At 32.0% G+C, this 21,761-nt stretch overlaps 1 protein-coding gene across 5 annotated transcripts in view; it reads right to left on the reverse strand.

The window, feature by feature from the left end:
- Window positions 1-2,902: 2,902 nt before the first annotated feature.
- The window catches only part of LOC110448664 (leucine-rich repeat-containing protein 27-like), a 37,123-nt gene continuing 18,264 nt past the window's right edge, over window positions 2,903-21,761 (reverse strand). For 2 of the 5 annotated variants that reach the window (XM_021495039.1, XM_021495041.1), the window contains one exon: window positions 2,903-3,486. In XM_021495039.1, coding sequence (XP_021350714.1) covers window positions 3,352-3,486 — 135 coding nt within the window. In that variant the 3' untranslated portion in view covers window positions 2,903-3,351. Of the gene's footprint in view, window positions 3,487-12,978; window positions 13,070-16,764; window positions 17,242-20,099; window positions 20,127-21,761 lie in introns of those variants that run through there. The other 3 variants (XM_021495037.1, XM_021495040.1, XM_021495036.1) reach the window with 3 other exon arrangements.

A 21,761-nucleotide genomic window follows, 5' to 3' on the forward strand; every position in this document is an offset into this window, starting at 1 on the left:
AAAGTATGAGCTAGGAGCTAGAAAAAACCCACTATGATACAAAAGTAGCAGTACTATCTTCAGTGTGTTTTTCGATGAACAAGTGAAATTTTTATTCCAAAAATTATAAAATCAATGTGTTTTATAAATCATACTTGTCAAACATTAAAAATTTTCATAGAGCACTGATCCATATGGAAAATTTCAAAAAAAACGTCTAAAAGTACTAAAAGTCAACCATGTTTGACTAGCTGTTCTTGAATTCAAGCAAAAAGGAACACGACAGTGAATTTTACTGATTTCAAAAGAAGAAAAATGTGTGAAAATTCAGAAGTCTCTTCACAAAAGCAGAGACTTGGTAAAAAGTTCTCCAAGTGACATTCGTAAAATAATTACAAAATAATGTTAATGTGCTACCAAACTGTTACTATGACATCATACAAGTATGTTTGCAAGAAACTTAATTAGTGACATGCAAATAATAGGTAGTGTGCTTGTGATGGTGTCGATCATCCAGGGTGTGTAATATTACTGAGTACAGTGAAACAAAAAAATAATTCAATCATTTATCTCGGGGTGTAAGCTGTGTTATTACTTTTAAATATGCTTATTAAATGGTTCATAAAAAAATGTCTTGTTTAGTAATATGACACAAGTTCCTGTTCTGGTAATGCTATTCATTCTACAGTTGATAGCATTCAGGCTCGGTATTTATATACTCAACCTACAGCAAAAGTGGAACTTGTTTGCGTTTTTTAACCCTTTCACCCCTTTGTAACTTTAGTAGACTCTACCATGCATTGATCTGGATGAGTCCATTATGGTCTACAGTGGTGAAAGGGTTAACATTAGGTAAATTAGTGTGAAAAATATCCACATACCAGTACATTTATAAACTGATTATTTACAGATTTCAAAATTATTTCCAACACAAACATTTCCACACCGTGGACTGTTAAAAGAGTCGCAACATGAATATTTCCAAATGCGAAAATTTCAACCTTTTTTTCAGTTATTGATGGGTTTTAATTAAACCCTTTAAGCTTGGTGCAAATAGGCATTAAGCCTGGTACATATTCTACTCCCTTCTTAAAGTTAACATCCCCTGGGCTTATTAGAGGTAAACAACTGTTATTACTTATTAGGACAAAACATATAGTACTGGGTAATAGCTCACATTTAGATATTTAGAGTTCAGACTATCAGACTTTCACCGTACGCATAACAAACATTCACCAGATTTTTAATATCATCAGCACACCGATTTAGACTTTTTCTCTCACTTTCTCAGAATAAATACTTTCATCAACTTTCATACATTCTCAACGGAATGGATTTATACACAAAAATAACCGCAGAAAATATATATACAATTTATTGTTGATTTGAATACGTTTTTCTTTTAAATTTCTAGGATCTAATACTTCACAAGTTGATTTCATGAATGGAGCATATAGCAAAATGTTACAAAAAAACATTGGATACATTTCTATTTTTTTTCTAATTCGAAGAAAAATATGGACACAAAGACAACAAATATTTCATACTCATTGTATGATTAATGATCATTTGATGATTTTGAAAATAATATAACTGATAGCTTAAACCAAAAATTGGGGAAAATGAAACATCTGTCAGTGCTTCTTTGATGTATGGAATGTGAAATAACAATAATATTTACATCAAGCTGAAGTTTATTTACTTGGTTGAATATGGGATGTGATTTGAACTGGTTGAATGTGATATATACAGTTACCCTTAGAGCTTTAGATTTTCATTTCATATTCATGTCATGGTCTTGGTAATTCAAATTGATTAAGTTGATAATGTTTTAGCATGAATACATATATTTTATCGGCCTAAAAAAAAACATAAATAAAATTAATATTAATAAGTCATTGTGGTTTTCCTATAACTTTTTATACATATTAATAAATGGAAATGTTGGATTAGTGTTTCGTTGGAGGTTTCAACTCTCCAGGAAAAGCACAAAATGAAATCACTACTCATAGTCTCTATCTATATTTATGTACTGATACCGTTCCTTCAAAAATTATCAAAATTAAATTGGCAGTGATTAAAAATTATGACACATTAAATAAAAGAAATAAATAAAATACTCATAATTATGTCAGTAAAGTACTGTACTTAACATATTTGGTAAATTTAACATTTAATGATTGTATTTAAATACTGCTGGCAAGAATATCAAATGAACTTTTTATCTCGATCTTCTGAAGCATTTTTTTCAATCTCCCAAAGATTTTTGATTTCAATAAAGCATTCTTAAAATTACACCTTTTAATGAGTAATAAATTGAATTTTCAAAATATCAACCTAATTATGAATATCAAGCTTTTTATGATTATCAGTGCTTAAGGATGAATAAATATAAATTTTTGAAAGTTTGATGGTTATCGGGTATTGATACATTACAACATTTACCTGATGAAAATTTAAAAGAAATGTTATGTTTTATTTAAAACATTTTAAAAGTTATACAAAATACATGTACGTGATGTAAACAAATCTGTATGTAATTTGATCATAAAAAAATTGAAGATATCTTTGTTTTTGGCTGTTGTTTACAATACTGAAATATAGGTTCAACATAAACATTTTATTTTGATCACATCACAATCAATTTCTCTACCAGGAATGTATCATGTTGATATGTTTGACAAGTTAGGCTTGTTCATGTCAACATAAACATTTTAAATGTGTTTCAACAATTTTTATATGAAATAATGATTTTCATATTCATCTATGAATATTTCATACATTGAAAGTAAATACATTTAGTTTTGTTACAAAGTACAAAAATTTATCTTTAAACAAAGTTGCCTAACAGTCTTAATACTCAATATACATTAATACAGCAGGCATCACATAAACTAAGCAAAAAGACAGCAAATACCAGGTATAAAAATAACTAATACTTTTTTATTTCATAAATTAATTACACAAAACACTAAATTACGTGCACATTTTTACAAAAAGCAAATTATGCTTTGATACAGATCTGAGACTTCAAACATTCATAATCAAGTCTCCTAGAATTCAGATTACATTGAAATTGCCAAAGTTGAGAAATCAGAAGCCATTCTTTTAATATATTTTTATAAAATTACTAAATGGAGCGGATTAACATTAAAGTCTATCTGTGCCCCCGTTTTGTTCATGTATATACCGGTAGACGACTAAACAAAAGAAACAGCCAATTTTAATACGTCATTGTTGTTCACTCCCCATTCCAAGGTGACCTGGAGACCTTGACCAATGTCATTGATATCCAAGGATTAAATTCCAGTCGATTTTTCTTCAATAGTTTAGAAACTGGACAGAATCCATAGTAACCAACAGAGGCCTACGTCAATAGTTCGGTAACTGAGGGACCGCGTTGTTTCGTTTGGCAGTGTAACCCGATGTTAAGTCACCAGTGAATGCTCGGAACCTGTACTCCAACTTTTTCCGGGATTTAGACAGCTCTTTATGGAGATTCTCAGCCTGGAAATAGAATCACAAATAACAAGTGAGAAATCTTTTGGACAAGGCAAGGCTAACAGGGTATCCAATCTATAGCATTCCATAAAAGCAGCTCGGAAAATAAATAAAATCTGAAAAAATCATGAAAATTCACAAAAAGTATAATTCAACAAATAATAAATATTAAAGAAAGAAAAAAGTTTGGTAATATGCAAAAAATTACTGATAAATTGCTAGAATTATACCATACATATAGAATTCAACAGAAAATCAATGAGTCATGTTTCATTTTTGGAAAAACTGTAAAAAAGATAATTGTATAAATGTTACATAGTTGACATTCAATCAATCTGATTCACCCCAGTACACAGTGCCGTGCTATTAATACCGGTAAAAATGACACAAAGACAAAATAAACGTCATGCAATCTTCACTCTATCCATTACATCAACAGAATTGCACAAATGATGGTTCATGTCAGGAAATGTTTAAAAGGCCAAATACAGCATATATAAGTATAAATATTTATTACATTTTTGCCAGTGAAATATCAGATTCTATCAACTTGATAAAACTGTGAAAATATCACTTTTTGGTTTTGACCAATCATAACAGTATATTCTTCTATTCGCTGCCTTCAAAGGCAACGATTTTTTGTTCAGATTCAAATGAAGCGACGGTAGATTAAGTGGTTAAATTGCTATGGTAAATGTTTGGTACACACACATAAGTATTTACATGAATATACAATTAATAACACTTTTATAAGCAATCATGCCAGAAAATAGAAGAAAACGTCGGAATTGTATTGAGTATCCCATTCAAAATATATTACACCATATTAAATATCCTCTATATATGATCCTCTTGACAATCCTTGTACCACTGCCAAAAAAGAAACTGTGCATTTGAAACTTATTTTCATAGCTTTGATAAACCGATTGAGCTACCTGGACCATGGAAGTGTACGAGCCCAAATGTGCTACACTTATATCCAAACAGAAGGGGAGATTACTCTACATTAGAAAACCGGCAGAGCAGTGTGACCGGAATCCTTAAGTAAGCTGTTACTGGTATTCAGAATTTTAAAAACAGAATTATTAATTATAAACAACGACTGTTGATTTAATTGAACAAACTTGATGATAAGAATTAATTAATTATCGGTGTCTTTCTAAAATTTACCATACAAAAGAAAAAGAAAAAAAATCTGTTTATATATACAATGTAACAACAAAAGCAGAAATACAAGTCTGTCAATGTCATCTTAAGCAATTTGCAAATTATTCCTGAAAAAAATAAATACTTCCTGAATGTTTAGATTATTTTGTTCTATACAAGCACTAGCTCACATGAAGTTTGGTTGAACTAAACTCATTGATTCTATGATTCTTAAACAAAACAATTGTGTATAAATGGAATGGGCATTGATGGTAGATCTATATGTATAAACATGTAAATGGTAATATTGAAATGACAAGATGGTAAATATCATACTATTTCTACACTTATACGTAATATACAGATTTCCACTTTTGAGCTGTTTTTTCAACAACATATACAAGGTATTCGATCCTCCTTTTATACAGAAGAAAGAAAATTGAAAAATGTTTTTTTTCTGGCTAAGATTAAGTTAAATTCCCTTGGCAAAATGATCAGCTTTCATTTTGATACTATACCATTGCAATTCCTGAATGATAAAATTCTGGAAAGGAGCAAGGTTTGGCAGTGACTCATTGGGTCCAGAGTTTAAAAGTTGGAATTTCTAGATTTCTTTTTGTTTTGTTTTTATTTTTGTTTTCAAAATGTTCAAATATTCAAATTGAACATTAGTCTTAATTCTGTGAAATGCATTGCAAGATGTGATGTATGTCAAATAAATTAGTAGAAAAGGACTTCAACAAATATCTTATGATAGTGTCGTTAATGGTTCTGATATATATTTAACTTGGTAGTACTCTTTACCTTACTTGCAGTCAACATGTTTAAAGTCAATGATACTAAATTAACCCATTCACCCCCTAACGTCACATTTTAACCTTACCATTTAAATCAAAGACTTGTTCAAGGCATTGCCATACCAAACACTGGTATGAAGTTTAATGAAATTCCGTTGAGGAATGAAGTAGCTAGATCTATGACAAAGAGTGTAACACGTACGTTCAGGCAGAATCCTATATATCCCCTCGACCTTTCATTGTGAGGGGATAATAAAGTTTATAATTTTACATGTCCGCTGTAGTGATAATAAGGATTGTGCGGACCGACGAAGCAAAAGTGTAATACTTGAAAAATATCATTAAATACCAACGGAATGAACAATTTGTGAACCACATTAATTAAAATGTAATAATAATAAAAAATAATAAAAAAATAATGACAATGAATAAAAATAAAAAGGATTAAAATGCTAAAAGCGAAATGAAAAGCAAGACATCTAAAAATGGAATAAATTAGCAACAACCTTCAACTAATAAACTAGCCTCCATTGGTTTCACTTTAAGAGTCTGTGCTTGACTCTAATGATCGATTGCAACACGGATGGGTCAAGTCAGTATACAAGCTCTGCCCGCCTCACTCCTGATTGGCTAGTGGGCCATTTCTGTGAGGAAGTGACATAAACTGCCAAGATAGCTTAATTAATATGCAGGGGTATTTTAGTTTTTAGGACTAACACACACCCGATAAAGGACTAACTCCCTGGACAGTGAAGTCGGTGCAAATGATTAGGGACATAGTTAATTTGACAAATCACCTTTATATAGAGAAAATAAAGTAGAGACATATTCAAATATAATTTGTGTTTGACACATATGAAAGAACAACATCAATGAAGATGAACCAATGAAATGAGAATTGGTTATTGGTTATAAATTTTTCACAAAACAGCTTCATGCAATGAAAACTTAACTGTTACCAATAACTCTGGTCATCGTAACCGATTTAATTACCGGTACATACAAATCTAATGTGTGTACACTGTATACTATAATTAAAATGGTATGTATTACATACCCATTGTACAATATGCTATAAATTATAAAAATTACAAAAGAATAGTCAGCTGTTCATGAAGATGATTTAGATGTATTTTGGGGGAAAAAGACAGCATGCTATTGTAGAATTGTAGATGTTTTGTGGAAAGAACGAAATACTAACTAGAGTTTAAGATTACTAGCAGTTTTACATTTGTACTAGGGTAGCACAGTTGTGGGATCGCAGAACGCAGTGTGTGCACAATGTGGGAACAATAAAACTCTGGATGATTGTTGCGATTTGTGTGAACGATGGACGAACGTTGTGTGATGTCAATCGTGGTTGATGTAAATTGAGAAATGGCTGAACAATACACAATACAGTTTCGAGTTTAAACATTGAAACTTGAATTTTTGAGTATATATGTTTCTATATTCTAGCTACATATATAAGTTGATCTTTCTATTAATACTTTTTTAAATTTAGAAATGGTGTTTTGGTGTTTTTTTAAACGATCCAAATCATCACATGTAAAATTATAACACAAATAGACACACGGTCCCATATTCCGTCTTTGCGTATTGCAGAGTTATCTTCTCTTGGGAGCAGGTATTGATTGTTACGTCATTGGTTTGTGCGAGAAAATTACGTCGTTTTCTCAAAAATTGATGACGTTCCTCTCACAAACAAGTGACGTAACAATCAATTCCTGCTCCCAAGAGAAGATAACTCTGCAATATGCAAAGACGGAATACAGGTAAAAGTAGCCACTTTGTACCTGGACCGTAGTTTAAATTCCCCCACCCGGGGCACTTACGGAACTGGTCAAGGTGTGAAAATCCAGGTGAAGGGGAGCTATATATAGACTAAAACGAATTCAAATAACTAATACTTAATTAACCTCCAGTCGTGTTTTCATAACAGTCATATGGTATCATATATCGGCTCTCTATGTCAGTGTCAGGCACAGGGCGCCAGTTAACTCAGGCCACTCATCAAAATCTTATTTACCCATTCTGTTACCTGGGAGCCAAACCAACTCTAGACAGTCTAACGGTCACAGTGATACTGCCGTTACATGCATTGTAAAATTGAACATAATCTTAATAAATATGATGAGGAATTTATAAATTTATTTGAGTGTTCGTTATTCCATGCGAGTCTTCCATGTGTTTTTCATTCCGTAATATAGATCAACCAAGTGAACGGGGCAAACGATTGTTAAATCGCACAGTTGTGCGCAACATGTGTGGACGTTGTGCGGACGGTGTGAGCAGGATGAATGCACGATGTGTGCACGCTATTTTTGGTGCGTTGTGCGGTCACACAGCTGTATTTTCAAAAATAGAAATGCTAATTCTACACAGTTTATGGTTACTAATAATTTACAGGTAAAAGGATCAAGGGGAATAGCTACTACAGAGGATGGCATCTAGCAGTTTACAGGTAGAAGTAGTGATTTAGTACTTACGCCCCGTGCACCCCCGCCCCCAAGGGAATGATGTACATGGGAGGCGGGGCTTAGCACTAGCGGTGCATGTTCTTAGAGAGAGAATTAGTGGCCTGCAGTCTCCCTGTGAGTATAAAGTTAGTGCATTTGTCGACAGAAACATGTGAGTGCAACAGGATGGTGAAAACTTACTAACCCATTCACCCCTATTAAAGTCATATTTGAACCTTACCAAATCAAAGACTGGGCAAGTCCAGTTTAAATATGTAGGGGTGAATGAGTTAAGAGCAGAATTTGGCTTATTATGACAGTAATAAAGGTATAATAGTGAAAAATTGTCCCGATTATGAGAAATGAACAGTTAATTTGTCAGATAAGATAATAATTCTCCTCTAAAACAAGAGGGTTGAAACTTGAGGCAGAATTATTTGAAAGTGAGACAGAACTGTTTGTGAGTGAGACAATGATAAAAAAAGAAAATTACATAACAATCTGAGTACATTGTAATATGACAATATTGTATAATATCACACATAGCAATCGTAAAATATAACAACCTGTTAATTATATATATATAGTTAAAGCATAGAATCATCAGCTAATGACAAATTTCGGCTCCCATGCAGCTAACATTAATCTTGGTATCAAACATGCATGACCACATGTTGGAGAATATAAATCAGATGAAAAAGAAGTAATGATATATCTATTATATAAAAGCCACTAACTTTCCAAATATAATGCAATTATGACACAGATGATGCAAAGCATCCTAGCTAGTGCTAGAGAAGTGTTTTTTTGTGTTTTATTTTTACAGTTTTGACCTGTGTGACCTTTAAAAAGTCATTGTTTTTTATTTGAAAAATATACTAGCCCTTCACCTTTGCAAGCAATAGGTCAAATACTATGACTGGAGGCCTTAAAGCTCTATTAAATTTACTAATACATTTGACCCATTCAACATTGAAAGCGGATTATTGTCTTTTATTTGAACAAACTTAATAGCTTTTTTCCCCCGACAAGCTGCAGGACACATGCATATCTTGACTCTGAGCATCAACGTTTATTGGAAAATTTACCCACATGAACTTGAAATGTATTTCAAGGTCATTTATTTGAAGATACTTGATCCATCACAGTCAGCTAAAGAGGAAAAGTAGTTTGATTCATTTGTTAAAAGAAATTTTTGATATATGCTTAAGGCACTTCATGCCTGATATGTGTGCCAAGAATTCAATTTCAAGTGTCGATCTCTTGTTTAATCTTTTTGACATCAAAATTAAATAATAACCATATTTCATAACATTTCAACATATTTGGTACAACAGAATAACTGCATGCCTCTAACCAAATTAAGACAAATTAAAATTAAATTATCACAATATGACATCAATTTTATTAAAATCATAATCAAAAGTCATTCAAATGTGAAAAACAGTCCGATCTTTTGAGTTCTGTTGTTGAACTCTTGAGTGCAATTGTGAAATTAAGTTATCCATACTGGCTTCAAAAACATCTACATACTGGCTTCAAAAACATCTACATACTGGCTTCAAAAACATCTACATACTGGACATCTACATACTGGCTTCAAAAACATCACTAGCTTCAAAAACATCTACATACTGGCTTCAAAAACATCACTGGCACTACATGATTCCACTAAAGTATATTGCTCAACTGCATATTATCTATGATAAAAGTTTGAAATATGAGAATTGCATATCAGCAAATAGGTTACATTAAAACAGCTAATCCGTGTAGATTAAATGAAATGATAATATATTCTGCTGGTGATATCTGGCTTTACACCAGCGCACTCGTTAATAAAGGTGATGTGACTTGTGTAACCTGGTAACAATTTGATCACACTGTTATTCAGGGTTGCAGTTTTCCTTTTTTCTTTACTTTTTAATATGTTTCAAATACTCAAAATTCCAAGTGTAATTCTGTTAAATGCATCGCAAATTTGAACCATCAAATTTACATGAAATATCTCTGTTCAAAAAGCCTTCATCAAATATTTCGTAATAGCAATATTTATTCTCTACCCTTTACCCCATGTGATATTTCCTCATCTGATCCTTTAGTGGGAAAAGCTGAGGCACTGTGCTGACAGTCATACGAACAGATAAAAAAAATATTTTCCTGTTCAGAAATTTTAGTATTGTGCAGGTGCAAATTGCAGCAATTATCAGTCATTAGCGATGTTGGATAGAGAAATCTTAAAATCTGTTAGATTCAAAAAATTTGTGCGCAAGACCCAATGAAGACTTATCTATCCCGGATTGTACATGGATCATATTATTTGTTGCCATCCTCTTTATGTCAAAATAGTGATGGCATATCAAAAAGCATCTAAAACCACTGATGACTATCACTTTTCTAAAAAAAAATCTTTGTAGAAAATATAGAAATTTAGAAATGTGTTCCATTCAATATCTCAATCTAATTCTCTATTTTTAAGTGTTTAGATTTGAGATATTTTTTTCTTAATCAAATTTGGAAAAATATTTTAGTGACTGATATAATTGCAGGAAAAACCTGTTATTCCATAAGTAGCGACAGTTTATTTTTAAAATGTGCAGTTTTATATAGATAGTTTATATCTTAATACTTTAATAATTCTTATTGTTACTCTAAACTACCTGTGTTCCCCGATAAAAAGTACACATACGATAAGATCATATATAACATTTTGATTGATTATAAATTGTATATTATATAGGTCAACAATGCAATTAAATATGCTGTTAAATTTTAATTAGTGGTGATATTTTCCCATAACTTTTTTTAGGGTTCATCAATCCCACTCATAGCTGATTTTGCTTTGGTATTAATTTCAGTGTAAAATAACACTACTTTGCATGATGCTACACTGTTATTTACTTTCGTGTTACGTGAGAAACAGATTATCAAACTCATGAGAGGATTGATTATTATTTAAACCTATTGGAGTAAGAGTATATTACCTTCTGGCTAAACCTTGTACATTAACTGGTATGCTTGAGTATGAAGTCGCTTGAATGGATATAAACCTCAACCAATAATCACTTGGTAAAACATCGCTATATTACCTCTTAACATTCTATTCAAGTTAAAATTGTTTTTTTTTTATTCCTGTGGCAGCATAACAAAAATATTATTCCTCTCCTGAGTTGCGTCAGTCATGATTTCTTCAGGATTTGCCCTGGGGGAATATAATTAATCTCAGGGAAATAAACTCTTATGTTTCCCTTATACGTACCATGTAACCATTGCTGCAACATTGTCACATGACATATCGACATTGTCACATGACATATCAACATTGTCACATGACATATCAACAATTTTTTTATTTTTTTTAAATATAACATAATATTATTTAATATTTTTAAAAAAAAGTTAAAATTGAGAGTTATACAGTGAGTTACAGTATATACAGGTATATATAAATGTTTGTATAATATATATATAACACTCAAATCATAGCAAAGGCTTGTATAAATCAATTGTCAAATTTTCCAAGTGAATTAACTCATTCGCCCCTGAAATTTCATAGTGAACTATTCCAACATTTGAATTGGAAGAGTTCAAATGTGTCTTTCTTTCCAATGCCAGGCCATTATAAGCAAAAATTAGGAGTCATTCAACTTTTTATATATAATTATATATTCATGCAATACATACAGTTTTAAAAATTAAGCAAAGGATTGATATGTGTAGTTCAAAGGAAAAAATCACCAAAAGGGACCTCCAAATAACATTTTTTTTTCATAAATATACGTACACCATGTATATAAAGTAAATACTTGTATAGAAGCTATTGATGTTTGTAAGGTTGTTACCAATCAAATATTGAAGGTAGCTTAGTTATGTTACATAATGCAGTTGATAAGATTGTGCACGCATCTTCAAAATATTTGTCTTTCATGTCATCTATTCCTTGGATGGGGCCATTTTGCTGCTCTGAAGATATAAAACTTAAATCTTTCACCCCTGAAGACACATTTGAACTCTTCCAATTCTGAGGTTGGAATAGTTCATTATGACATTTCAGGGGTGAACAAGTTGAACAAGGCACCTTTTATTTTGTTTTCCCCTTTATATTCCTACATCATAGGAATTAATTAAAATTATTTTTCCTGATTAAAAATAGATCTTTCATTACTTTCAATAAATTATAAAATCTTGTATACCTTCTTTTGTTTTCACCCAATGTAATTTAAAGATAAGAAACTTTGAATTAATTTGGAGATAGTGTAGTTTAAATTTTTTCCATTTTTTTTTTTATAAAATGTGCATCCAGAATTAAATAATGGAGCTATATTCTAAGTCTAACCAAGATGTCAGATACAGATAGACGAATCAATCAACTGATCGTGACCTATTACCGAAAAATCCCTAAAAGTTTTGTAATGTTCTTATAGATATCAACAATCACAGTTCTTCTTAATAGCTTACTGTATATATATTGTCAACACAGAATCATTCTTCTTTAATAGAATACTGTCTCCGATGTCATTCAGGGAAAACAATTTAAATTCTGTTCGAAAAATTATGTGAGGGATGGCATCACCAACAGAAAAATACTTTAAAAATGATTATTTTGGTGGGTGTCTCATTTTTGTTAATTTTGTGTTGACCCCTTTACGGCAAAAATTAATCCTCCATTTTTTTTATTTTTTTTTCGAAATTTGACACTTTGAAAAAAGTTTACAGTTATTTATTTTCGGTTTATTTTACCTTAGACTAGTTAAAACTCTGCATGGTTTACCTTTGATTTTTGAACTTTCGTTTCATGGTTACATTATTTGATTTCAACCGCATCAAGGAAGGTTTGATGACGCTAAACTTACCAAAAATAAACACCCAAATAGGAATAATTCAAAAGAAATAAACCCTCCAATACAAGTTTGCCTGAAGTATTAATTTCTAACACTGCCCAACGTTCCAGAGCTTCAGTGACATATTAGGAAGATGCGTTTGTAGAAGTGAGGTGTCCATATTAGCGTCTCCGTAGTCAGAGGTTTAAACAACCACAACCAGTGCGATGTCAGTAAGACAGTTAAGGGGAGGTCACAAAATGACCCAAATCTTCCTACCTCGGGACCGTCTACCTGGTGACCGATCAAATGTCGGACATAAGAAGTTGCTGCCGTTGTTGGACATTGTTTGGCTCAGACTGAGCGTCATCTGTATAATGATCAACACACAGCTAGCATCATCACACAGAATGAAATGTCTACATGTAATCAATGGGAAATGACAATGATACGGTCATCTCGAATACAACTTTAGCATTAATCATATTTTCTGACACATTCGAGAAACCTATAATTTTAGTACATAATGAAAATCATCATTAATTGAAAAATTGTCATGCATGAAATTTTTTTTTTATTGATCAGAACATGAAATATGAATGTTTATAACAGTAAAACAATTTTAATATATATGAAAAAATAAATATCCAAAATTTAAACCAAACACCATTTCGTACTACATATAGCTATCATGTTAACTATGTACCTGCAACATCTATATATAGAAACTGTTACTGGCTGTATGCATTTCCTTTATAGCATATAACAGAGTTAATATAATATTGGTATGTATCACAAAATATTTAATCCAATAATCGTATCAGTTGTTAGTACAGTTCTATTAGGAGTTTTACATGTGATTAACTTTGCCTTACACACAGAAGAAATTCACAGAGGAAATTGTTATCAAGGAAGTGTGAAACTCTCAACATTTAACACATTCACCCCTGAAGACACATTTGAACTCTTCCAATCCAAACGTTGGAATAGTTCATTAGGAAATTTTAGGGGTGAATGAGTTAAAGACAACTCTAAATCAAAATTCATTTACATAATAATATGGACTCATCTTGGTTAGCAATAAATCATATGATTAAAACATTGGAACATTGTAACACTCTGAGCACAGTCTGGCCGAATCTATTGAACTCTTGTAATGACACCATCACAACAATAGCCCAACACCAGACTCCATTGGTTTTTCATTGTCAGTAGAATTAAGGTCTAATCAAATGAGGATTTAAAGAACTCAATTTTCAGATCATATGCATATAGTATTTGACTGCAAATAAGCCCCCTGAAAAAAGAGCGACCAAAAGTAGGGAGGGGGCTTATTTGCGAGTATCCCCCCATTTACAAATGTCCACCATCTTGGATATGAAACATCGAAATGTTTGTATGATATTATATAAAGTTTAATACATAAATATGTATACAAAGTCTTACTAAAGAAATGAGTTAAAAGTCCAACCAAAGTAAGTAAAGCAGAAAATATAGGCCACAGTGACCTATATTTGATAAACCCAGATACTGGTATAGTACTCCGCAAACAGCATCAAAATTTTAAGTTTTAAAACAGTTTTATTTATTAAGGGAGCTGAATGAAAAGTTTAACCCTGATGTTGGACAAGGGAAAGTATGGATGGACGGACCATAGGAAAAAGCAAATACTTCTATATGTTCCCTTCACCATGTTTCTCGAGCAAAAATATTACAGCAAATTCTGTCCTATTTTTTATGTCAATACAACTGATACCTTGCTGAAGACACTAACTTCTCAAATGATGCTTAGCTGTAAAATGCTGCGTTAGACTGGTCAAACGATGCTAAGGTCACTTGAACACTTTTATCTAGCCACACCAGAAAAACTCACCAACAAGTTGATCGACATCAGTAAAAGCCTCTGGTAAAACCACCCTTACATGTAACCGTGGCTTGCCATCCATATCTTCAGTCAATGGCCATAATTGGACAAGGTAAAATTATTAATATTATATTTGGGAGGTCATTAGAGGTAATATTATTAAGAAAATGCATATCGATATCAGCATGTACATTTCGCAAGCCCCATGTCTGTGGCTAGATTTTATGTCAGGGCTAATGAGCATTTTAAATAATTTGCCTGCAAGCTAGAATTTATACATATATGAGATTTAAGGCTCCTGATGTTCTACTGAATTTAACCTTATCAAGTTAATCTTTTTTTTTAAACTTTAATGAATGTCCAGCTAGTGGCTAACACTTTTATCTTGGACCATGCATTTTAAGATAATGCTTTTTTTAAAGAATTATCAAAAATTGATCTAAAATGTCTTTTAATGTATAAGCAAACTTTTGAAATAAGGGTCCCAAGTCTTTTTGTATTTGAGTTAAAGGCCCTGCATTTTGTAACCATGACAAACTTCAAAAGTCGAAATGACTCGCTTACCTTAACACAAACTGTACATATATGATACGACAATACCATCATTGCTGACAAACTTCAAAATGATTTGACCTATGACCCATCCCTGTGACCTTGACCTCAGGATTAGTACACTTGAGTAGTTTAAGACGCACTTCAGAGTCTAGCCATCCGGGAAGTTTCACATCCCTAGATCATTACATGTATGGTACGACACCTGAAGTCAAGAGAAACTAGAATATGTCTGTAAGTCATAAATGCCACTGCTCCCATGCAAACTAGTATAATTTTTTAACAACATTCTATAAATATTAAAGGCAACCTTGACCTAGCCCTATGGTTCCTGAATTACAAACTGTATCTCAAGTATTCTCATATTATCATAGTTTGCCTCACTACAAAGATTGATCAAAATCTGTTAACAAATGAATTTGCTTGAGTGAAATGTCACTGAACCGATTGACAAATGTCTATAAATAGTAATGGTGACCTTACCATTGACCTTGGAACCCTGAAACACACACTCATTCCAGACCGCCTTTCTTGTACTTGACCGTTGTATAAAGTTTTATCAAATCAGTTAAGAAATGAAGCTACTGAATTGGGACAATATATATTTTCTCCACTCCCAGCCCCCTCCCCCAATTCATGGAAGCCTAAAAAATAACTTGTTCTTACATTAAAGACATCACACACATGTTTATGTAACAATTTCATTAATGGTCCTGTAGATTTGGATTTCTTCATCAAATCAAATCCTTTAGACCTACTTAGGTTTCAATTTGGTACAAAACAATAAATTTGCATATATAAGACCTTTATTCCGCCAGGGCCTTGTATTCATCCTCAATACTCCAGGCGTTACGTTCACTTTCGCTCTTTGCAGAGTGCACAGAGCAAAAGTGAGCGTAACGCCTAGAGTGCGAAAGTAAGCGCAATGCCCGGAGTATCAAGAATGCCTTGGACTAGGACAGACAACATCTAAAAAGCAGTACTATGCCACACCCTCAGTGATAATTCAAAACAAAACATCTTTTAGATACATATTTATTATGAAATGTAATATGATAATCTATAATGACCACTACCTTTGTCAAAATAACGTATTGCACTTAAGACGGAGTAGGGAGTACTCGTCTATAGTTCTCTACGAATGTAGGGGATCATTATCTTTTCCCTTTATTCCGACACTTGTACTCAAGTTTAAAAAAAACCCAAAAAACCTTGATATAATACTTGCTATACATAATTAATCGCTGTATCTAAAATCTGCTATAAAAAGAAATTATAGCTGTATGAAATACTGGCTGTATGTACACCTATCGTTGTAAGCAATTTATATTTTGCAATATATTGTACTGTACTCCTAAAACTTTATTACATTTATATTGACTTTATACACTGGAGAAAATACGAAAATGTGAGCATCAGGTCAGTAATGAAAATTGGAAAATTATTTTATATGGTTTTGGAAGATATCACACTAAGCATGCTGCGTTTGGATAAAATTGACTCAATGTTAACGTTATACCTGTACAATTATTTCATAACCTTTTTTTTAAATCCCCAAACAATTAATTGAAAGCATATTTCAATATATTGTCATTTCAAAATCATATTGCAATACACTGTACATATATATTGCTAGACAAATATTGCAATATATTGATAATTTGTGAACCCCTTTGTGAAGACCCACGAGCTAGGTTGTGATAAAGCGGTATATAAGAACCTCGAATTATTACGATCATTATTATATTGGTAATGCAATATTATTACCCACCCCTACCTGTTGTGCATAATACTGTATGTACAATACTTGTTGTATAGGATATATTATTTCTACATGTATAATGTATTACAATACATAAAAGTGGTCTGTAAGTCCTGATGCCAAGTATTAGAATATTTTCACCTATTTAGATCGGACTGTATATCGGGCAGGCTAAAATAAGGATTTAAATCTTTCTGGATCGAATGTTGGTTGTGTTTGTTTCTTGATACAATAGATTTCACGGTAGTTTTGGCTTGGACTTTATCCATGTCTAATTTATGAGCCAACTTCTTTGTATGCTGCAGTCTTTTTCCTTTATTCTTTTTTGACTTCAAGCCAGGCAGCTTCATTTTAAGTCCTTCCCCTGGAAAAATCCCAAACAGATTACTTCAGATTTAAGATCTCTCCAGGATGAAGGGACACATACAATTATTTATTTATTAATATCTTTTAAATAAATATGAAATAATCAGACACTTAAAAAAAAAAAAAAAAAATGATCTCAAAGAAATTTAAATGAAATAATGACACCAATTTAAATAAGTTCTTTTCATATCAAATAAATAATTAAATAAATAAAATTTTAAAATCTTACTTCTTTTGACCTGCAGAGTGATGTTATCAGGAACTCAGGAACCAGTGCGGTTAGACCAATGATGTATATATTAACACATTTCTGAAGTCCGAATGCTAGTAACAAACGATGAAATTCACGCAGGCATTGTGTGTTTGCATGTGCTTGCACAACTTGCACACAAAAATATTCAGTCTCTAAGTTACATATTTATATCAAAAAAAATTACAAGCAACATACTGGTGCATTATACTTCGAGAATTATTGCCAAATTAACCTTTTATTTTTATTTTTTTTTATTTTTTTTGGGAGGTGGAGGTGGGGGGGCCATTTATTATATATCAAAATTTATGAGTCATTACATTAGGGTTTTAAATTTTATGAGAACTATCAATCATTTAATTTTGGCTCTTTTAATATGAATTTATCTAAATTAGCAAAAATATTTTTTATTTTCCAATAGGCTTTTAAAGACATAACCTGCATTTCATTGTATGGAATTAAATGGTCTGAAGTAGAGACAACTTAAGATCACTAGTTCTTTGTTTTTGGAACTGGCCGTGATTTTAGAATTTCAAAATTTATCATGTGGCAAGTCTTAGAGTCAGCGACTCCTCTAATATGAAGAGGAGACAATGTCTACTTTCAAGTGTTGGGGGTTATAACCACCTGAGACGTTCAAATTTGTTGCTTTTCAAACAATTTCTGTTTCTCTGAATTTAGTTTCAGCTATGGAGAAGTCAATGTTACAGTGTTTTTTCTGCAAACAAAGTTTCATGAAATTTCCACAATGTGATTGAGTTTTTGGTTTGGTTTGTTTTTGTTTTACTTCCTATTAACAGCTATGGTCATTTAAGAATGTGCCCGAGTACCTGAAGAAAACCACCAACCTGTGGCCAGTACCTGGCGACTGCCCCACGTAGGCCTCAAACCTGCGACCCAGTGGTGGAGGGCTAGCGGTAGCAGTATGTAAAATGCCTTAACCATTCGGCCACCGCTTGTGGTTGAAATGGCAGCTATTTTACTTTTGACAAATTAATACAATCTACAATAATGTTCAAGCAAAGGATTGTTTTTATGTTTAGTGAAATATTATGTCTTTTATTTGTTAACCCTTCACCCCTAGGTAACTTTAATAAACTTTACCATGCATTGATTTGGATAAGTCCATTATGGTCTACAGTGCTGAAAGGGTTAAGAAACAAATTGTTTTCCTTCCAAATCACAATAGCTAGGCTGGTTACATTTACATTTGAACTAAAACATGTATGAAATACAATGAACATGTATGAAATACAATGTACATGTATGAAATACTTGCATGGAATGCCGACTCCATGTTTAAAACAAAACAAGATTTTTTTTCAATTCAAGGGGTCAGTATAACTTATTATAAACAATAAAAATCTCAACAAGACTCTTTAACATCTATTTCAGATTCACCCTCATTTTGTTTTAAGCTTTCCACATAACTTCCCCTTGTACCATAGTTTAATTTAATAATTATTAGCCTTTATTTCAAATTCCAAACAGCTGCGTCACTGCAGTGAAGAAACAAAGCTGATGTCTGTCTTATTCTTTATAGCAGGGCATGAACTATAAGTGTATAACTGTTGGACCTTACTGTTATCACTGTAGAGTATCTGGTGAAGTTAAGGTGATAAAAAGTGAAGATAAGTATGTTACTGAACATTCATGTGACAGTGTGCCAATGATCTAATTTACAAATAAATATTTAAGAATCAATACGATTCTACACTCCAAACTAATTTCAATCTCTTGCAAATTTCACCAAGATATTATGTACATGAAACTTCAGAAGACCAACAACAGGTGGCAGAGAGATAGCACGGAACAATAGTTGTTCTTTGTTATCAAAAAAGATGTACACTTGCTCCAATAAAGAAAGAATGAATGAATCGAGATGAGTGTTTGTATTTTTATCAGATTATAATCAGCAATTTAGGAGTCACAGCCCAGACAACCAAAATACTGACAGATATTCAAACCATTGCAGAATTAGGGAAATATAGTTTAACTCTCCCCCAGCAACAACAAGGCAGAAAACTGCAAGCAATCCATTGTCCCAGACAAAACCATTGTATCGAAAATGAACAAAGGGCCTTAACTCAGTATATTGTGAGGAAGGACCCAAATTTCTGTACATGTTTAAGTACAGGCAGAATCTTTTATCCCCTTTTACTTTCTTTGTGGAGTATATCTGTATGTAGTAGGGCAGGGAATTGAATTTTAGTACATGATACTTCCTCATCCAACAAGGATCTACCATACCAAATATGGTAAATGTAGTTGAAAAAGTATTTAAGAAATTTCCAAAACGAAGGGACACTCAGACTGAAAAACAAAAGGACGAGTGTAAATCTACAGCCCCCTCCAGTGTTACTCCCGTGGGAGGAATATATTATTTCACAGGGAAACAGACCAGACAAGAGATTTATCAGCTAGTGTGCTGTAACCATAGCGAGGTATTTTGAAATTTAGAAAATAACAAGAAATGAGAAGGGGAAAATCTCAAGCATTTAAAGATTTCCCTTTTAGAATTTGAAAACTGAACCATGTTTATCCAATATTTCAATGAGCATCAGAGAGAGAAAAGTAGAGGATTATTGATTTGATTTTCTACTAACTTGAATGAAGCCGTTTCTTACGCTTTCCTGAAAATGACACAGTATTATACCTTATGTAACATGATTTTGAGGATCGGAACGATGATATTAATATCAGATAAAAATCAAATTTGAATCCGAAAAAATTCGGATTGATGAATTCAGCAGCACCGTTCTACAAAATATTTGAGTTTTATCTGAAGAAAATTAACGTTTATAACGTTTTCAAAACTATCCTTTATTAACCCCCAAATGGTCTTGTGATAATTATACATTGATATCGTGGTCGATTTCTTTTTAACTCTTTATATATTACATAACATTTTTAAAACTGGTTCATCAATTATATATATATATTCCGTCTTTGCGTATTGCAGAGTTATCTTCTCTTGTGAGCAGGTATTGATTGTTACGTCATTGGTTTATGTGAGAAAATTACTTTTTTTCTCTCAAAAATTGATGACGTTACTCTCACAAACCAATGACGTAACAATCATTACCTGCTCACAAGAGAAGATAACTCTGCAATACGCAAAGACGTAACAGGTTAACATGTAAAATGAAAGTAATTCTTTCTAAACCAGTTGTTAACAGAAAGTAAAATATCGTTTTTAGCAAGGCTGAATGAAGTTGTACAAGAAATATATTTTTTCTATTACATGGAGGTTTTTAAAGGTATGTCATGTCTCTATAATTTTCATCAGCACTTTATTCTCAGCAAGCACACACGAATATACTTCACCTCACTCTTAAATTCTTCGCATGCATTTTCCTGAACCAACAAGCGACAAATATACCAGAACCAACCCATGCCAATTATGAACACAGTTTCCACCAAGCAACTTGTTATTACAGGAAAAATACTTTTAATAAAAAGCTTCCTCATGAAACTTTCACCTGTTCTGGTACTCATTGTAAGTTTTGTGATTTTAATTCAAATACTACCAGAAAAAATTACCAAGTAAAAATTAAGAGACTTAACCCTTCCACCCCTATGTAACTTTAGTAGACTCTACCATGCATTGATATGGATGAGTCCATTATGGTCTACAGTGGTGAAAGGGTTAAACATTAACCTTTTGACATTCATTATTAAACTGTGTTTCTGGTTATATGAAATTTATACAATTTTTTAATTGAAAGAAGTTATTATAAAAAGCAATCCAGTTTTCTGCAAGACTACTTTCCAAGATCATGATATATAGGTAATAACTGTCTGAGATTAATATGGTTAATGCATTGTTAAAATATGAATTAGTAATCTTTCAGCTATGTTTCCAGATGTATTTATGAATTTATTAATTGATATTGCTCGTTATTGATCATTGATATACAAATGTTTAGTCATATATATATCCCTCATTCAGGACTACAAACTATGTATACTCCATCTTCCTAATTTTGTGTAAGATTTTATATGTATAGTATCTAATACACAAAATTCTCCTATAGGCAGGTTTATAAATATATCTAGATTAAGTATAAATGGTAAAGTTACCTTGAGAAAGCATGCAGNAAAATTTACGAAAAATTTTTTTTTTTTTTTTTTTTTAACCATCTCATTTTCATGATATGATGATGAAATGAAAAGTTTACAAACAAAAATGAATGAAAATGGAAATGAATTTGATGAAGAAACAATTGCTCATGCATTTAGAAGAAATGTACTGCAGTCAGAACAAT

This window comes from Mizuhopecten yessoensis, unplaced genomic scaffold, assembly GCF_002113885.1.
Source record: "Mizuhopecten yessoensis strain PY_sf001 unplaced genomic scaffold, ASM211388v2 scaffold4123, whole genome shotgun sequence".
NCBI lineage: Eukaryota > Metazoa > Mollusca > Bivalvia > Pectinida > Pectinidae > Mizuhopecten > Mizuhopecten yessoensis.